At 36.0% G+C, this 20,450-nt stretch overlaps 1 protein-coding gene across 2 annotated transcripts in view; it reads right to left on the bottom strand.

Annotated features, from left to right (window-relative positions):
- The window catches only part of LOC126883075 (helicase domino), a 170,250-nt gene that overhangs the window by 93,655 nt on the left and 56,145 nt on the right, over positions 1-20,450 (bottom strand). For both annotated transcript variants that reach the window (XM_050648300.1, XM_050648299.1), the window contains exon 4: positions 8,423-8,913. In XM_050648300.1, the coding sequence (XP_050504257.1) occupies positions 8,423-8,913 (491 nt within the window). The remainder of the gene's footprint in view (positions 1-8,422; positions 8,914-20,450) is intronic.

Genomic DNA, 20,450 nt, shown 5'->3' with positions numbered 1-20,450 from the left:
TAACTATGGAGACCTGTAAGAAGGAGTGGAAACGCAATGCATCGTTTGTGGGCTAACTTTTCAACCTCTAATTCAACTTTCAGCAATCGCCGCTAGAGGCGCAAGTGTTCGAATAGGTGCTACAAATACATTAGCTCTTATGGACTTATTTAATATTTAACTCATTTTATTTTTGTTTTTAGCGTAATTAGACATTAATTTATTGGTGGATTGTAGCTGAATATGTTTTATGCCAAAAATAAATTATTTTAACCTTATAACATATCGACGTGTGGTAAAAAGTGTATTCTTTATATACCATTGTAGATGGAGATGTGACATCAAATTTAAATTTGTCATTACTTTAATATGTAGGACAGCTTATTTTGAAGCGGAAATATTTTGTCACATTATCTAACTGCCACATTTATATACCAATGGTATTTCAACGGCAAAAGAATTTTTTAATATCTTTGTAACTGATATTAAAAAGTTTGTTAGTTGAAAAAATTGACTTAACTGTACGTAATTGTTTTTAAAAAGTTTAAAAAGTTATTTAAATAATTTGAAGTTTATTGATCAATTTTTTTTAATTAGGTATTCTTTTTATCAAAATTTAAACTGGTTTTTTTTAATACTTCATTTATCTATATTCTGAAAGCTTACCTATCAGATGTTTAAATTTAGTTAATAAAAATATATGTCTATAAACTACGCAGACGATAGTCTGACTTTTATAAAATTAATGTTAATTTTTGTGAAATATTTTGTCTCAAAAAATGCATTGTTTCGACAGAAAAACTTTCAAGATCGTCCTACTATTATCACTATAATTTTCAGGTTAAAATAAAAACCAATAATAGGCACAAATTTTATTTACACCGAAGGAAATAACATACAAACGAATAGGTTTAATCCACGAACGTTATAAATAACATAAAGACAAATCTTTATAAAAAGTCTTTATTAACTTCGTTAAGTTCCCTTTTGAATTTTTTATCGGAACGATAACTCGATATAAATCCCGGTACGAAGCAAGTTCTTTTAGTGTAAGCTTTCTTGGCACTCATATTTAAATAATATTAACCACCAAAACCAATAATCTTATATTAACTACGAATAATTAATTATTTTCGAAATTTTCACATTCACTCCAATGCAAAAGTAGCATCTATTTCTACGCCACCGCCGCCCTAGCGAGAAACCAAGCAAACAGGCAAAATTGTGTACAAAAATTTCAAGGTCGTCCTATCTCGATTCCTCTCCTCTGTGTAGGTCTCCATAATTATAACCCAAACTAGTCAAGCTGTCAGCAATAATAAATCAATCAAATGTATTTAAAAAGTAAGGAATGTTAAGGGTCGTTTTCACGCTACGTCTTATTGTACGTTTTGTGTCATACAAAACGTACGTTTTGTCAATAAGCGGATTTAATTTTTTCTATTCGACAAGACGTACGTTTTGCTGTTTTCACGCTACGTCTTATTGTACGTTTTGGGTGATAGGGCAAATCCTATACATTTTTCGATTCGACAAGACGTACGTTTTGCTGTTTACACCCCACATTATACACTGGACAAAACGTACGTTTTGTATGAAACACAAAACATACAATAAGACGTAGCGTGAAAACGACCCTTTAAGGCTCATTTTCACGTTTTGTGTGATAGGACAAATCATATTCAATAAAATGTGGCGTGTAAACAGCAAAACATACGTTTTGTCGAATCGAAAAATGTATAGGATTTGTCCTATCACACAAAACGTACGTCTTGTCGAATCGAAAAAATTAAATCCGCTTATTGACAAAACGTACGTTTTGTCGTACGTTTTGTATGACACACAAAACGTACAAGAAAACGTAGCGTGAAAACGGGCCTTTATGGACTGTTCACACCTAATTTACAAGTTGTTTGGCCGATTTTTATTATCTCTTGATAGGGATACCAGTGACAAAGAGTAACCAGCTTTTTTGTCTTGGTTAAAGGCTAGTACTCCGGTCAACTTACACATCCGAGGCTACAAAAATTACCATCAAGCTGAAAATTGGCAGGATTGTTCAAAATACCATCATAAATGAAATCTAAAAAGTCCTCATAAATCCGACCCGAGCTAAAAAATTTACGCGGGGTCAAAGGTCACCAAATATAGTTTTTAGCGATTTTCAGCGAAACGGTAAGTTTTATCATAAAATTAGTTCTACCAAAAAATGTAGATTAGATAATTATCTATAAAAAATGTCTTATTATTTTTTTTTAAGAGCCACCGTTTTTGAGATACAACGATTCAAAAAGTTGTAATCGTCATAATATGCGCAAACGTTTCCGCGCGCACCACCTTTGAGGTAGTGCACTTAGCGCGTTTCTTAACGTGGTTTCCCCAGTAGGCCTATTCCACGGATGTGTTATGATTCTGTTTAATTTGAAGCTATTGAATAATTGATATTGGCCAGGGTTAAAAATGATAAAAGTTATAAAAAGCGGTATATATTTAAAAAAAAAAAGGGAAATTCATCAACTGGTTCATAATTTTCTAATACTTCTGCGTCTTCTTCTTCTCCTTCTTCACCTTTTAGTTCTTCTTCTTTTTCTTGTTCTTCTTCTTCGTGTTCATCCTGGGTGCAAGTAAATTGCCCCAATAATGGATCATCGCATGGCTCCTCGATAGAAGCAAATGAATCCTCAATTGTTGGTGATTCAACATTGGAGCACGACCGGTTTTGACAATTAGTGCATGCTACCGAACAAAACAGTCCAACTTTTTTGCAACCACATTTAGCGCTACATCCCTTTTTACAGTTGCAAAAAATTGTGTTCAGGAGTTTTTCCGGCGCAGGTGAGAGTAAAGTTTGAATTGGTTCTAATGAGCTGTCGACTAATTTCCATCCCTAGTCTTTTGGATCTAGCTGATAACCAAGCCACACTTGAACTTGGTAATATACTCGAAAAAGATGTTGATGAGCAGCCGCCGAGGTTGGAGGAAGAAAGATAATTGCACTTGTTTTTTATTTTGAGTATTTTTAAAGAAACATGCATATCGAAACTTATCTAAGCACATAGTTTTTTAGGCGCTCCATACATAGAGAGAAGAAAGCTAATTCCGTTGGAAATAACTTCTTGTGGAGTTGAATTAGTTTTTTAAAAACTTCAGCACATTTAAGTAAAATTAGGTTTAACACGTATATTCACTCAGTAGTACTTACCTCCAGGCTGTCATCTACCTGAAGGATTTCCAGGAAGATAACGGTGTAATTTGCATAATAGTATACAAACTAAATTGGGATAAAGTTTATTGTCTATTGAAATGTTTATTAGAACTTAACAATAAACATTTTGCCTAGAAAGTTGGCTTTCATTATGTTCAAACCCTTCTAAGAAAAGAATAGGTAGGGTGATTAGATTAGCCGACGTACCTATGTAACGTATTTATTCGGACAAAACCCATCTTTACAAATTTAATAAGACGCATAAGTAAGAAGAATTATTATAAGTTAATACTTTGTCATATCAATTTACTATTTTTGTTGGGAATAAGTCGTAAAATTAAAATAATCATTCTTATTATTTCCGTGTTATATTCACTTTGTTAAGATTTTTTTGTTGGCACTGTAATATAATACAGCTTATACATTGCATCCCTCGGTAGACCGCAAGCTGTATAGTAGAAACATTATCATATTTATAATCTTATATTATTATGTGTAATATAAGTTAAGTTGACCGATAGAATATTATGTTTACTTGTATTACAGCTTCAGTGATGTATATATGTGGTGTACAATACATAAATATGACGATTGAACTCTTTCAACTCTTTGAATCGTTTATCTCAAAATCGGTGGCTCTTACGAAAAAAAGTATTAGGATATTTTTTATAGATAATTATCTAATCTACATTTTTTGTTACTAAGGTTATGATAAAACTTACCGCTTCGCTGAAAATCGCTAAAAACCATATTTGGTGACCTTTGACCCCGCGTAAATTTTTTAGCTCGGGTCGGATTTATGAGGACTTTTTAGATTTCATTTATGATGGTATTTTGAACAATCCTGCCAATTTTCAGCTTGATGGTAATTATTGTAACCTCACTCCTATTTTTGAGTCTAACTAGACCGGTCTATAGTATTTGAAATATAGATGAAAAAGTATTTATTCTTTAAATCTATGATGAGCACATTACTCTTGGTTGGTAATATCTTTAACACACTTTTTAGAAAATATTGATTTTAAATTCGAGTATATTAAATAAAAATTAAATGTTGCAAGGTTCTAGATAGTTTTCAATAAGATAAATTGAAAACATGCTGGCCACTGCGTTTTTATAGCACAGATGCAAACGTTAGACAGCTATTATACAACTGCTAACTGATCGTCTATGCTATTCATATAAAAAATGTTATCATCATGAAAGATAGGAACTAAATCTAAAGCTATGTATTTATATAATATGTAGTAGAAAGATCTGAGAGACTGTGTTAGTTCAGTAATTATTCCTCTATAATGATTTGTGGTTTCTACTTTTTTTTTACAAAACGACAGCCAATGTATCTTTAAAAAACAATAAAAACAGGGAGAGAAAACGCATTCAGCTAGAAGCAGTATTAGCAACCATACTATATAGTATAGATACTATAATAATAATTATACTCCGTTTTAATAATAAATATGTACTATCATGCCTTTACAATAATTCTAAAATCTACTATAATTTTCATAAACTACATTTTTAGGATGGAATTAATTTCTAACGAAATGATTCAATCCCCCAAAACAAAAATGAAATAACGACGTCCCTGGAATTAATTAAACGAGTGTCCAAGAAATGGTAACAAGACACACAGAACCGTGGAGTGGCGAAAAATGGGAGAGGCCTATGTCCAGCAGTGGACGGAAGAGGTTGCATGATGATGTTTAACATATACAGATATTAGTCAATAAACAGTTGACAACAACGTATTTTTAATGCATTCCAATTTTTGATAATTTAGGGCCTACAAATGTGGAAATTATACTGTAATCAATAACTATTACGTTCTGTATTTATTGGATAAATTATCCGTGCATAATTCATTAATATTTCTCTGTGGATAATTTATTAATTTTTCGTTGCATAATTATTGTTTGTTAAGAGGCTACATGGACACAAAAAAAAACTAACACGGAAGTATTGCGAGAAATGGACAAACAATACGAAATTATAAACACCATAAAAATAAGAAAGTTACAATATCTATGACACGTAATGAGGGGACAACGATATGAACTACTAACACTGATCATACAGGGAAAGATAAGAGGAGGAAGGAGTATAGGAAGAAGGAGAGTGTCATGGTTGAAGAATTTAAGGAACTGGTTTAACGACGTTCTACACCTTCGGCAAAGAATTAAGGAATTGCATGAAATTTTAGTATGTTACAGTTTACTTCAAAAAACTAAGACTTGATTTTTTAAAAATTGTTTTACCGTACCGTTTAATTACTACTAAGGGTCAAAATTAAGTTTTAACATGGGCTCTTATAGGAATTTTTAAAAAGTTAAAACTTTTGACCCAAATTTACGATTTTTAATTATTTGTGCTTAATTTAAAGGTTTTTTTGTAAGGAATAACATATTAAAAAATGAGGATTGTTTACCGTACCATTTATTTTTAATTTATTTATTATAATTAATTCCGTAATTTATGCCGTAATTTATTTTTATAAAGTATTCAATACTGAAACATATGATTTGAGTATTCTGCTATAAATGCATTGTTACCAAGTTTCGCTTGCATATAAGTTTACCCCCTTTCCTCTGAGAGGCATACCCCACAACGAAGGTGTAGAACGTCGTTAAGTGCAGTTCAATAGAACTCTTCAGAGCAGCGGTATATAGAGTAAAGATAGTGATGATGATATCCAACCTCCGATTATGAGACGGCACTTAAAGAAGAAGAAGAAGCTACAGTAGCGCGTCATCAAAACGGAAAACGTGTTACAAGATTGCGGCTTTAATTTTGAATATTTTGTCGAGATATTTGGCACACATATTCGTAATATAGTAAAGAATGGCGGTACAGAGCCCAATTTGAGAAATATGTTAGAATGTGGAAATTACTCTATAACTAAATACAATATTAAAAAACCGAGCCTGTACCGCTGTTAAGAAGAACAAAAAAATACACTTTCTTCAAATAAACTTTTTTAGCCCATGCCTAGATTTTGTGTCATATTGGAACTACTAAAATTTTTTATCTCTTAACAAGAAATCGAACATAATTATAACTAAATAACTGATTAGTCAACATAGAGAAATAGTCACTGTCATTTTGACAAGCCCGCGTCAGATTTCGAAGTGTAATAATAGCACGATTCTCTTTTCTGTTCTGTTATCTGTACCGATATCTGTTCAGAGCAGTAGTGTATTATTTTAAGAATTCGTTATTGTTGATCCATAGGAAAGTAGTGTTTATTTTATAATTAATTTATTATATCTTTGTGTAATACAACGAAGTTGTTTGTATAAAATCGGCTCAGCTCAAACTTCGATCGCCGATAGTACAACACCAAATTAAAGATGAAACTTTATGTCTCTAACACACTATAGCTCTATTATTGTTTTATTATTATTTCGTGCAAATACCTATGTTAACATAAACATTTTTCTAAAATAAAATTGTTTTCTATTACTTCCATTTAGCGCGCCTATGAGTATTAGGTCAAAATATTGATCTTAGATAATGTCAAATATTGCCACTGTTGCCAAAGCTTCGCAAAACTTTCAAAAAAGGGCATGATATTATATCCCGAAGTTACATAATATTATACCGTGGGGGGCCAAAGAAAACAGTCCACCTCGATATTAGGGAACTTGTATAAAATTTTAAATTCGAAAAAAGTGTTATAAATCATAACAGAACATAATTTAAAACCTGTATCAAAGATAAAAAAGTTGTTTTTGTGTTCCGTTTGGCCCCTAAAGACGATTCTAAATTCAAATTAAAGCAGCTAGCCCAAAACGCGTCGTGACGTCATAAGGTTAATGTTTACATTCTGCACCAACAAAGTAAACAAAATTGTATATAATTTTAAATTAGACATTATAAACGTCACTAGAAAATACGGTTATGTTACGTCACAAGTGTTTTTGATCGTTTGAGCTATTCATAGAAAACTTGTACTTTTACAAAATGGTTTTATTTTCCATAGTAAACCTTCTTTCCTTTCCTTCAAAAACTGTATCAAACTCCAATCTCAACAAACTGATATATATTATTACAATGACATACGATAAATGTCATTAGAATATAAATATTTTCCCTTATTCCGCGACGATGAGCTGACCAAATACCCCCAAGTAGGTGGAGGCCAATAAACTAAAGAAGGAGAAGAAGAATATACCTAAATATAACCATATAGTTAAACTATGTGACGTCACGGGTCGTTTGAACTATTTCAATACCGCAGAAGATTATTATGAGTTTTGAAAATTATTATGAGTTTTTGAAGCGTGAAATTTTGAAAATCTCATTTTTAAACAAAACTGAATGTTATTATGTAATAAAATAAAAATGTGGCAAGTTTCCTTTTGGCAGTATTTATTAGATTTTAAGAAAATGACGAAACCGGTCGATTTTTGATGTAGGGGGATACATTTTTAAGGTACATACATCTGTCATTTGTCAACCCCCTCCCTTCCACTTACCCCGCCCCCTTATTTTTAAATAGGGAATAGGGGTCGTGTGCTAGCCCATTGGAAAGGTAATTCAATTCTCTATTCAGTAATATAAACATTAGCATAATTATTTATACAGGGTGTCCAAGAAAAAAATATTTTAATTAAATTGACACAAAAAGAAGAATGTATGTAATTTATTTAATTCAAAATACATTCTACTGCTGTCACAAAACAGAAAAAATTTTTTTTTTGATAAATAAACACTGCTTTTCGCGTAATTTTCCACCCATCTGCCTCTTGGTAGGTTGAATACATATTGAATTTAAGCAACAAACAATGTTTATTTTTCAAATAAACATTTTTTTCTGTTTTCTGTCAGCAGTAGAATGTATTCTGAGTTACATAAATTACATACATTCTTCTTTTTGTGTCAATTAATTTAATTAAAAATAAATTTTCTTGGACCTTGAATTGAATAACCTTTCAAATGAGCTAGCACACGACCCATATTCCCTATTTAAAAATAAGGGGTGGGGGAAGTGGAAGGGAGTTGACAAATGACACGATGTTTGTACCGTAAAAATGTGTCTCCCTTACATCAAAAATTGACCTGTTTTTTATTTTCTTAAAATCTAATAAATACTGCCAAATATCGAGGTGGACTCTTTTCTTTGGCCCACTCTGTATATAAATTACCTACTTCTAAAAATTCTCATGATCTAAGCCCTAAGTAATAAAATTTACGTAGATTAGATTAGATACTACAATACACAAAACAATTACTTACTGTTGAGTTTGAAAATTTAACAACAGCTGCCATCGTTGCGACTTGAAATTCTTGATGTTTTGGGCCTCGTCCAGTATCAGATACTTCCACTTTTTCCTCCTGAAACTCTGGTGGTCCTGAATGACTAGCTTGTACGAAGTAATGCATATGTGAAACGCGTTAGGCTTCGTCCATCCTATCCGTTTAAATTTTCTTTCCTTCTGCGTTCCGTAATACGTTAGAATTTTAAAAGCCGGACACCACTTTTTGCATTCCATTTCCCAATTCAGCATCACAGAAGTGGGGACTACTATCAGATGGGGGCCCCAGTTTTCCTTCTCGCACGCCAAGTGTGCTAGAAGAGCTATCGTTTGTATTGTTTTGCCTAAACCCATTTCATCTGCTAATATACCGTTCAGTTTTCTGTCGAACATAGTTACCAGCCAATCCAAACCGATGTGCTGGTATTCTCTTAGCGTATATTTTAATAAAAATGGTATATTTGTTGATACCTGTAATAAAGAAAAGAAAAACATTGTAATGATATTTAAAGGTACGCAAATTAACTAAACTCCTGGACAAAATTAACGCACCACTCATATTTTTCTCAATAATCTTTATTTATTGATAATTTACTGTACGACAAGTTGCCTATGGACCTCGTTTAACCCTCGTAACCTCGATTTTCTCACCTTTTATAATTTTTTTTGATTTTTGTTAATTTTTTTATTCGCATTAAATTCAATTCTAAACGCATTCCACCCATTACAGCATTTAAAACTCTTTGCGTTTACATGTTTTTTTTGGAAAAATGATGCATGTAAGATGTAAGGTGCAAATGATGAAAATTTCATCCTGAATTAAACGTTTCTGCTGGAACTAACAGAGCTATGGGACAATGTCGGTGTTATTTATGTCAGAGAAAAAAAAACCCGAAAGGCCCGGCATAACTGTATTGTGTGTAAAAACTTTGTGCTGCTCACACTGTGAAAAATTTCATGTGTTTGTCTTGCAGCGATAATATTGTTTTTAAGAAGAAATGAGTACTTTGTAAAATTATGTTTCATAATATGAAAAACAAGTCCTAATTATCTTTCAGATCAATTTCTCCAACGTTCACATATAAAAAAATGGATATACGTATGGGGTGCAAATGCACCCCGCACCGTTGTTTACGTACGAATCTAAGCACCGCCTTACGAGGGTTAACAATGACAGTTGTTATGTAAGCTAATAATAGTCTTGTTTTAACAATAATTTGTATAATAATAGTCTTGTTTTAATAATAATTTGTCTTAAACTTCGTTTTAGACTAAAAGTGAGTTAAACTTTTCATAAAAAGTGCCGATTAAAGCAAAGTGCTTGTGAGAAACAAGCTTTTTATTGTGATATTTTTCATCACATGCATGTTTGGAAGTTCATTTGCATAAAAATCAAATAAAAAAATGAACCGCCAAAGAAATTTGTCAATGGAGGAGGCAGTGCGAGCATCGACTCTCCTAGATGAAGGATATTCAATGCGATACGTTGCAGGTTTGTTAGGAAGACATCATTCCAGCATCAGTGGTAAGGTGAGGCGATATAATGAAACAGGGCCGTACCATCGAAGACCAGGGCAAGGGCGAAAACGTTGCACTAATCAAATTGATGATCGTTTTTTGAGACAACGTGCTCTCAGAGATAGGAGAGTTACCAGCAATTTGCTAAAAAATGCAGATGTTCGAAATGTCGCGATATCGTCTCGAACAGTTAGAAGACGTTTACAGGAAGTAGAATTGAGCAACAGGAAATCGGCCAAAAAACCCTTGCTTACCAGAGAATACAGGGTTTAGATTGAATTTTGCAAGATTGCATCAAAATTGGACCATCGATGATTGAAAACGAGTTCTTTTCTCCGATAAGACTAATGTAAGCCTAAAAGCTCCAGATGGTTGTGAGCGTGTCTGGCGAAGGCGAGGAGAAAGGTTTGCCAGCTGCAATATCTCTCCTAAAGTACCTTTTGGTGGTGGCTCTAAAATGTTTTTGGGGGGAATTTGTTTTGAAGCTCGTACGGAGTTGGTCCCCATACGTACGAGGTCTATGAATGCCCATTATTACTTAGACAACATTATTGTCGAACATGTAATGCCTTTTGCTCCGTTTCTTGGACCTAATTTTTTATTCATGCAAGACAACGCTCGTCCTCATGTGGCTCGTCAGGTTATTGGCCACCTAACAGTCCGGACATGAATCCTATAGAGCATCTAATCTACGGGACTATCTCAAAAAAAAGTTTCGAAGTCGTAGACCCCCTATTGCCAATCACAACCAACTCATCGAGGACGTTATTGAAGAATGGGATAATATTCCGCAAGCTTTTGTTGAACTTTTGATATCAAGCATGCTTCGACGCATAAATGCAGTCATAATAAGTAGAGGAGGGCCTACACGGTATTAGTGTTGACCCAGATGCATTTTATTGTGTTACTTTACTGATTTTTTTCTTTTTGCAATTTGGAGTTATGCTAGCTTATTTACGCATTTCCGGCAAAAACAAATTTTTAAAGAAACAATAAGGCAAATTAAGGTCATGATAAAGTCATGTTGGACTTATTTTGTAAGTGTTTATTATTATTTCAATGTAACTTAGTTTTATTTTGTGTTCATATTGTAAATATTTAGATTAATTAAAGTGGTGCGTTAATTCTGTCCAGGAGTTTATAAATAACACATTATATTTCAGACAAATGCCTCGATGGTCTTCATTCCTAGAATATAATGGATCTCAATTCTTCCGATGTCATGTCAAGTCATCATGTCAATTGAATATTATTCTAACGGTTTGTACACTCAACTAAAATGAATTGATATACAAAGACTTGCCCGCTGTTAACTACATCTTTTGTATTTAACCAACATACACAGACCAAGCAGTATGTTCTAAAGCTCACATTTCCCGTAAATCGTATATAATATGATCGTATTTTTTTGCTTTACGGTTTCTACATAATTATCATGCACTCATCGTTTCCAGCACGTAGCGTTTAGTTTCCGAAAAATATTGATTTTAATGGTTTTAAATACATATGAACAATTCATACTGTCCGGAACGTATCGCATCAGACACCTCTTTGTAAAATCAGGTTTTTCGGAGACTACGCTACCTGCCGGAAACGATGAGTGCATGATAATATTATGTAGAAACCTTTAATCGGTTCGAAATGTTATGAGATATGACTGGTTTCACTATTAGGCGAGGCAACGAAGCATTAAACCTAGGAATTTTGTGTAGTAAGATGAATCGTCATGCAACTTTTTGTATTCGATTCGGCAGTGTCAGGAAATTTTGTGAACTAACTTGATCTCCTGCGAGTAGAAATATATACCGACGGATCAGAAGATGGAGAAATACGGAAGAGAATAACGCAGGCAACCAGAGCTTATTTTGCCCTCTCCCATATATTTCGGTCTAAAAGTATCCACCGAAATACAAAGATGAGAATCTATAAAACGTTAATTCCACCAATAACATGCTATGGCAGTGAAGCCTGGGTCCTGAAAGAAACATCCAAAAACAAACTTGACACATTCGAAAGGAATGTACTGAGGAGAATACTAGGACCTGTGAGGGAAAACGGAATCTTCAGAAGTCGATACTATAGTGGAGCCGCCTAAAAGATGGAATCGAAGGTTGCATGTTCAGTCGATGCAAACATCGACATGCCCTCCAACTAGACCTAAGAAATGTTTACACCGTCATTATTTTTATTTGTGTTTTGCACTTCCGCTGGCTGGTGAATTACTTTGTTGGCAGTTGGGCATTGCTCAAAATTGTGTGTAGAATTTACGCGTACGTAAATTAATTTGTATTCAATTTTTGTGGATTGCGTTTTACGTTTATTAACGAGTATTATTAATTGTGTGTTACGTTTATTAAATATGGATGGAAACACTCTTTCACCTCCACGTAAAAGATAAAAAAAAAAGACATTTAACTGTTGAGGAAAAAGGTGTAATAATGAACACTTATAAAAAACTTTTGACTTTTACAATTATTAATTTTAAATTTTACTAAAGTTTACCAAATTTAAATTTGACTAAGTTCATCGAAACAAAAACGTGTTTTTCAATCATTTAAATCATATATTTGTTTTTCAACCGATTCTTACGCATAAAGATATTCTATTCTATTCAAACGAATCGCCTTCCATCAAATTTATAAACCGAATTTATCTCTTATTTTATTTAAGTTTACTACTTTTAACATATATAAACTTTTTTATTTGTCCACCCTATATATAAAAATTGAAATTGAGATTTTCAATCTATACGCAAAAGCCAATATATGTTTAAATTTAATGTTAATCAATAACCCGTAACAAACCCTATAAAATATATTATTATAGCGAGGGTTTTCGCTTTTGTTGAGCGGTGTGTAAACGTAGGAAAAGTGATAACATCGGGAAAGGAACGTTTTAGAGTGCGTGCCGTTCACGTGATCAGTTCATCTTTTCAGCGGCTAGAGAATACATACAACAACGAACTTTATCAATTTTATAAGGAAGCATCTCTGTCAGACTTCATTAGAATACAAAGATTGCAATGGGCCGGGCATTTGATAAGAATGGGAGAGGATAGGCTACCAAAACGAGCATTGAATGCTAGAATGCAAGGAAAGACACCGGTTATAAAGCCAAGAAAGCGCTGGGAAGACACAGTACAGTTCACCAAATATAGCTGAAAGTGTGAAAATAACTACGATCATGATGCGCATTCGTCAAATGACGGACCTCGCACTCGCACTGACTGTCCAGACCATTTGTACGTGCGTTCTCACTTCATTGTTAGCGCAGGCAATGGGAATTTCACACTTTCAGCTATATTTGGTGAACTGTAAACAGCAACGCACAAGCCCTTTTAGGAGTCCGTGTGCCGTGTGTGGAGAAGAGCAGCCACAGACAAGCAAGGGGTGGAGGCAAAAAATAAAGGAGGCCAAGGCTCAATTTGGACTGTAGTGCCGTAGAAGAAGAAGAACTTGATCTCCAGGAGATAAAAATTGCATTTTCGGCATAAGAAAAATGCATTTTCAAAGTGCATCTGAAAAAAATGGAAAATGAAAAATTTAGAACTCCGGAAATATTGACGGAAATAAGTTCAATTTTTATGCTCGGGGATTTTGGGGGTCGCTGGACACGAATTTCATGACGGCGATGGTCTCCGAGGTACCTGGTGCCAAGGGTGGAACTCGTCGCCTGGTGTTTTATGTTATAATCATTCAAAATCAGTCAATAACCATTACTCGGCGGTTTTGGGGGTAGCTGAGCACGAATTTCATGACGGCGATTGTTTAACTGTTCGATCACCCCTGTTGTACAAATATTGGCCTATAAGATGCAGCGACCAACCATCCCTTCACTCCGCGCGGCCCTGCCGTTTGTATCTGGTTACTCACATATGCCAACCCCGACACCCCAAGAGGACCGCCGAGGACACATTCTTCATTCAACATTAAGATACATAACATATGCAATTTGTGAATTTTATTTTATATTTAAATTCATTAAAAGTTTTGGAATAACATTTCTTATGTATCTTTAATTCATACAGCGATGGTCTCCGAGGTACCTGGTGCCTAGGGTGAAACTCGTCGCCTGGATTTTTATGTTATAAACATTCAAAATCGGTCAATAACTATTAATCAGAGGGTTTTGGGGTTCGGTGAGCACGAATTTCATGACAGCGATCTTTCTGCATCCACACAATCGTGCAAACAATAAAATTTGTAATTCAAAATGCCATTGTTAGCTATCTTGTCAAAATAAAAACGATTAGTCTTCAAAAGTTGATTTAAATATAAAATAATACATCATGAATAATTTTATTTATTTATCAACATTGTTCATTTGCTTTTGGCTACTGTCGTTATTGACTGGTTATTGTTGAAAACTCTAATTTTAAGTTATTTTTTTTAAACATTGGCCAATAGCAAATGTTATTGTAATAACCAGGGAAAATGGATATTCACGACAATCCTCGGCCTTTAACGTCAATGTCCAATTTACATTATTGTCCGTAACAAATCAAATGGAATTTCATTAATTCTACGAACTGCTTAAAAACGCCAAAATTTAAAAATATTTTTTGGATAATTTTTTTAGATATACATACCTACCTACTGTAAAAGTATTGTAACAAAATAATTATTGACCTACCCTCGTATACCAGCTCCCGTCTTAGCACAGGCAGAACACTATCGATGTTTCGAGATACGCCGATGCAGCGCCGATGACGTGCAAGCGGTCACATGGACATAGCTGGAGATATATAGATATTTCTGGAATATCTGTATCGCATATATAAATAGGACATATTTGTAAATAGAGTTAGTCTTAAGCTAAAGTTTGTAAAGTAAACTTGTATAAATAAAAAATAAAGTCGTATATAAATTACGAACCGCTAGTTTTATTGTAATTAGAAGTAATTACACTAATCACGCTGCAGTGGTGTTAACGGTGTGGAGTGTAAATAAATGAAAAGTGAAAAAAAAAAAGACTTTTGAACTTTATTCGTCGTTAATAATTGAAGTGCGTTGATTGTTCGGTATTCGGAAAGACTTACGACATTTTGAAAAGTACGTGTGTGCCGACCAAAGATGTTGCTACAAGAACTGACCATAAAACAGCTCCGTGAACAATTAGAAGAGTACGAATTAGACAGCAGTGGGTGCAAGATAGTCCTACAAGCACGACTCAAGGATGTCCTCACGAAGAACGGAGATGACCCAGAGACGTTCCACTTCCAGTCAGCAGAGCAAGTAATCTTATCGAAATTAAAAACTGTTTCTGAAATGATCGATGAAACTTCTAGAAAAAACAACGAAAAACTTGAAGAAGTTAGTAGAAAAAGCGACGATAAATTCGAAAATGTTGCTAAAAGATTTGACGAGACTTCTCAAGTAATTAAAGAAGTTTGTAGACAGAGCAACGAGAAATTTGAAAGTGTTTCTCAAGTAATTAAAGACGTTTGTAGACAGAACGACGAGAAATTTGAAGAGGTTTCTAGAACATTCGATAAGATACAGAAAAGCGTAGACGACAGTAAAGAAATGTTAGAAGATAAGATCAAACAACTAGAGACTATGGTAACCAATACGAAAGTGCTACCTTCAGTTAATGCAGTAGTTTTGGCCGTAGAAGAGAAGATCAAAGAATTAGAGAGCATGATAACCGATACAAAAGTGCAACCGTCAGTTCATGCAGTAGCTTTAGATCCTGTAGTGAAAGATGAACTACCGAGAGAAGAAATGTCGCATAATATGAGATTCAAATTACCACCATTTGATGGAAAGTCCTCTTGGTCCATATATCTTAGACAGTTTGAAGCTATTGCGACCGCCAATCATTGGACCGAACAAGAAAAGGCTGTTTCCTTGACTGCTGCTTTACGAGGTGATGCTGCAGATATATTAAGGTCAATTCCCAAGGGTCAAGAAAATTGTTACCAGACCTTGTTCACTCGTCTAGAAAAACGCTATGGAGATGCCCATCTACAACAAGTATACAAAGCACAACTGCGAAGTAGAAGTCAACGAGCAAGTGAGAATCTGCAAGAATTTGAAGCAGATGTGGCTCGTGTGGTGCGGTTGGCTTATCCAGAGGTGCCAGACAGCGTTTTAGAAGAAATTGCAGTAGATACCTTCGTCAATGGGCTGAAAGATAATGAACTACAGAAAGCTTTACGACTAGCAAGACCGAAAGTTTTAGATGAAGCACTTGCTATTGCATTGGAACACGAAACGGCTAGTCAAACTTCACGAGGCCATAGAGTAAGAACCATTGAAGAAAGTGACGAACACAACGATGAACGTCTGGAGGAAATGATACGGAGAGTATTAAGTAATCAGATGCCAAAGAGACGCGAGCCTAGATGTTGGAATTGTGGAGACGTAGGCCACATTCGTCGTAATTGTAAGAAGATCGTACAGCCGTCGGAAAACTAGAGCGGGTCGACACCAAGGGGCAACTGCCGACCTCGAGAACTAGAGCCCCCATAGTAACTGTCAACCTTACGTCCTCCGGTGGAATCCACAACTTATACATCGAAGGTCGTATCAGTAATAGATGTAGATCATTTTTGGTGGATACAGGTGCAACGAGAACTATCGCACGTCCAGATGTAGTACGAGACCATAATAAATTATCACCTGCAACAGTAAAGCTTAGAACAGCGACTGGTGAGCTAATTAATACATATGGCGAGGCTAATATGTCAGTATCCATTGGCCAGACCACAGTTGAACATCAAGTATTAATTGCCGAGATCTCCGACGAGTTCATATTGGGGATGGACGTACTACGAAAAGTGGGGGCAATATTGGATGTTCAAAAGAGTTGCCCTTTCACGACGACAAAGAAGATGTCATCCGCTTACTAACTACATGCGACGTAACCATACCCGGTAATAGTGAGAAAATTCTGATGACCATGCTTGATGGACACTGCCGAGAGGGAAGTTTAAGGATGGTCGAAGATGTAGAAAATGTCGAGTTCCTAACGGCGAAAACTTTGGTAAAAGTTCGAGATGTCATCCCTGTAAGAGTTATGAATTTAAGGGAAACTGCTATTAAGTTAAGTAGAGGAGCTTTGATCGGACAGTGTGTTCCCGTGGCTTCAATTTGCTCTATGAATACCAATGAGAAATCATCAAAGTCAAAGTATCCAAAAGACCTTGTCGAGATGATCATTGAAAGATGCCAAGACCTTGACTATGAACGAACGGAAAAAGTAAGGTCTATGCTGATAGAGTATCAAGATGTTTTTGCTATTGATAAGAAGGATAAGGGCAAAACAAGCATAGTAACGCATAAAATAAATACCGGAGACGCTCAGCCAATCAGACAACGGCCTAGACGACTTCCATTTGCGAAAAGAGATGAAGCCGAAGAGATTATCAAGGATATGGACAAACAAGGGGTAATTGAACCATCGAACAGTCCATGGACATCACCAGTAGTTCTGGTAAAGAAGAAAGATGGTTCAACGCGTTTTTGTATCGACTACCGCCAGCTCAATGCGGTAACAAAAAAAGATAGTTATCCTTTGCCCAGAATAGACGATACATTGGATACTCTCTCCGGTTCTCGTTGGTTTTCCACACTCGATTTAAAAAGTGGATATTGGCAAGTAGACATGGAGCCAGCCGATCGGGAGAAAACCGCATTTTCGATAGGATCAGGGCTTTGGCAGTTTACGGCTATGCCGTTTGGTTTATGTAATGCCCCTGCCACATTTGAAAGATTAATGGAGGCAGTTTTAAGAGGTCTAACATGGAAAACATGCCTGGTTTACTTGGATGATGTAATTGTGGTTGGAAGGTCCTTTGATGAACATGCCAAGAATCTAATAGAAGTCTTTCAACGATTGAGGGCAGCGAACTTGAAGTTAAGTCCGAAGAAATGTCACATGTTTCGACGAGAAGTTAAGTATTTGGGACATATTGTATCGAGTAATGGTGTAACAGCTGATCCCGAAAAGATTGAAGCAATTAAAGATTGGCCAGTACCAAAAGATAAACATGAAATTAGAAGTTTCCTTGGCCTATGTACATATTACCGACGATTTGTCAAAGGATTTGCCAATATCTCCAAGCCCCTAACAAAGTTGACGGAGGAGGGCAAAGAATATACATGGAGTGAAGAGTGCCAAAAAGCTTTCGAACAACTACAAATGGCTCTGATCAGTGCACCGATATTAAGCTACCCGGGACAGGCAGGAAAATTTGTTTTGGATACCGATGCTAGCAACAGTGCTATAGGAGCTGTTCTCTCCCAAATCCAGGACGGACAGGAAAAAGTCATCGCTTATTTCAGCAAAGTCCTGTCGAAACCGGAAAGAAACTATTGCGTTACCAGAAGAGAACTGCTGGGTGTAGTGAAGGCTTGCGAACATTTCCATAAATACTTGTATGGCAGAAAGTTCCTTCTTCGCACCGATCACGCTGCTCTAAAATGGCTCATACAATTCCGTAATCCAGAGGGCCAGATGGCAAGATGGTTAGAACGATTACAAGAATATGATTACGAGATAGAACACAGGGCCGGAAGAGTTCACTCAAATGCTGATGCCCTTTCGAGACGACCATGCAGTGCGAATTGTAATCACTGTGCCAAATTAGAGGAACGATTTTGCCCCGTGAGACGAACCACCGTAATTAATGAGCAATGGCAGCCCCAACAGTTACAAGACGCCCAAGAAGATGATCCATGTATAAAAAGAGTATTGGATTGGATGCGGCAAGGTGAGAGACCTAGTTGGCAGAACATTAGTGCATGTAGTCCAGAAGTCAAGGCCTACTGGAGCCAATGGAATTGTCTGGTACTAAAAGATGATCTTCTGTACAGAACCTTTGAGAACGATGATGGTACAGAATCTAAGCTTCAGTTAATTGTACCTAAAAGTAAAGTGTCAGAAGTATTGCGTCAGTTGCATGACGGTACATCAGGTGGACACTTTGGTATTACGAAGACTCTGCAAAAGGTTCGAGAACGGTTCTATTGGGTGAACTGTAAAGATGATGTAAGAAGATGGTGCCGAAAATGTGAACCGTGTGCATCTGGTAATGGTCCGGTTGGTAAAAAGAGAGCACCCATGAGACAGTACAATGTTGGAAGTCCTATGGAAAGAGTAGCTATCGACATTGCAGGTCCATTTCCAGAAACCGATGCTGGAAATAAATACATCCTGGTAGCCATGGATTATTTTACAAAATGGACTGAGGCCTATGCATTACCAAATCAAGAAGCTGCTACCGTTGCAGAGGTACTTGTTAAAGAATTCTTTAGCCGATTTGGTGTTCCCTTGGAGATCCACTCCGACCAAGGGCGAAACTTTGAGTCAGCTCTTTTCCAAAACGTTTGTAAATTGATTGGTGCCAATAAGACCAGAACAACACCCCTGCATCCTCAATCAGATGGGATGGTCGAGAGGATGAACCGAACGATGGGTAAACACTTGTCCAAAGTTGTATCTGAACATCAGCGAGATTGGGACCAACACATTCATTTATTCCTGATGGCCTACCGCTCGGCCGTAAATGAAACTACAGGTCAAACACCAACCTGCCTGATGTTGGGTCGTGAAGTTCGGTTGCCCTGCGACCTAGAGTTTGGCTGCGGACCTTCCGAGGAACATGTTGCAGGCGAAGACTACGTTGACCGCCTGAAATTACGAATGAACAACATTCATGAACTTGCCCGACAACACATCCAGATAGCCAGTGACAGAATGAAAGATCAATATGATTCTCGATGCAAGAATGAAAGCTTCGAAGTAGGTGATCTTGTCTGGCTTTATAATCCGCAACGTCGTCGAGGCTTGTGTCCTAAACTGCAAAGACAATGGGAAGGTCCGTATGAAGTTAAGAAGAAAATAAATGACGTAATATATAGAATTAAGAAGTTGCCAAACGGTAAACCAAAAGTTATTCACATAAATCGTCTTGCACCATATGCTGGCTCAAATGAAACAGAAGAAGCACGAGTCCTCCAACAGGAGATGAAAGATGTCGCACAGCCAAGTTTTAATCAATTTATGTCAAATTACGCAGAAAGAAAGAGTGCTAGATTCAGCGTGACCACAGAAGTTCAGCAAGATCTGTTTGGTGTTCCAGAAAACGTCTCTCTAGCCCACTGTGTTGCACAAGACCTCGAGATGACTAAAGGAATCTCGTCCGTATTCAATAGAAAGTTCGGCCGCCTGGACGAGTTAAGGAATCAACAACCTAAAATTGGAAGAGTATTGCGATTGGAAGATGGTCCTCGATCTTTGCTGTATATAGTGACCAGGAAGTCTTATACGGACACGCCAAGCTACGAGAACATATGGCGTGCTCTAACTAATTTAAAGAAAATGGTCTGTAATTATGACATCAAAGATTTGGCTTTACCAAAAATTGGCCATGCAGTAGAAAATCTGGATTGGAAGATTGTGAGAAGCATGCTGGAAGTGATCTTCAGAGAAACTGGCGTACGGATTACTGTGTGTTGCATGAACCCGAAGATGTCATACCCTTC

The sequence above is a fragment of the Diabrotica virgifera genome, chromosome 4 (genome assembly GCF_917563875.1).
Source record: "Diabrotica virgifera virgifera chromosome 4, PGI_DIABVI_V3a".
In the NCBI taxonomy this organism is placed as follows: Eukaryota; Metazoa; Arthropoda; class Insecta; order Coleoptera; family Chrysomelidae; genus Diabrotica; species Diabrotica virgifera.
Note: the sequence above shows the minus strand (reverse complement) of the source record. Positions and strands in the feature narration are given on the sequence as shown.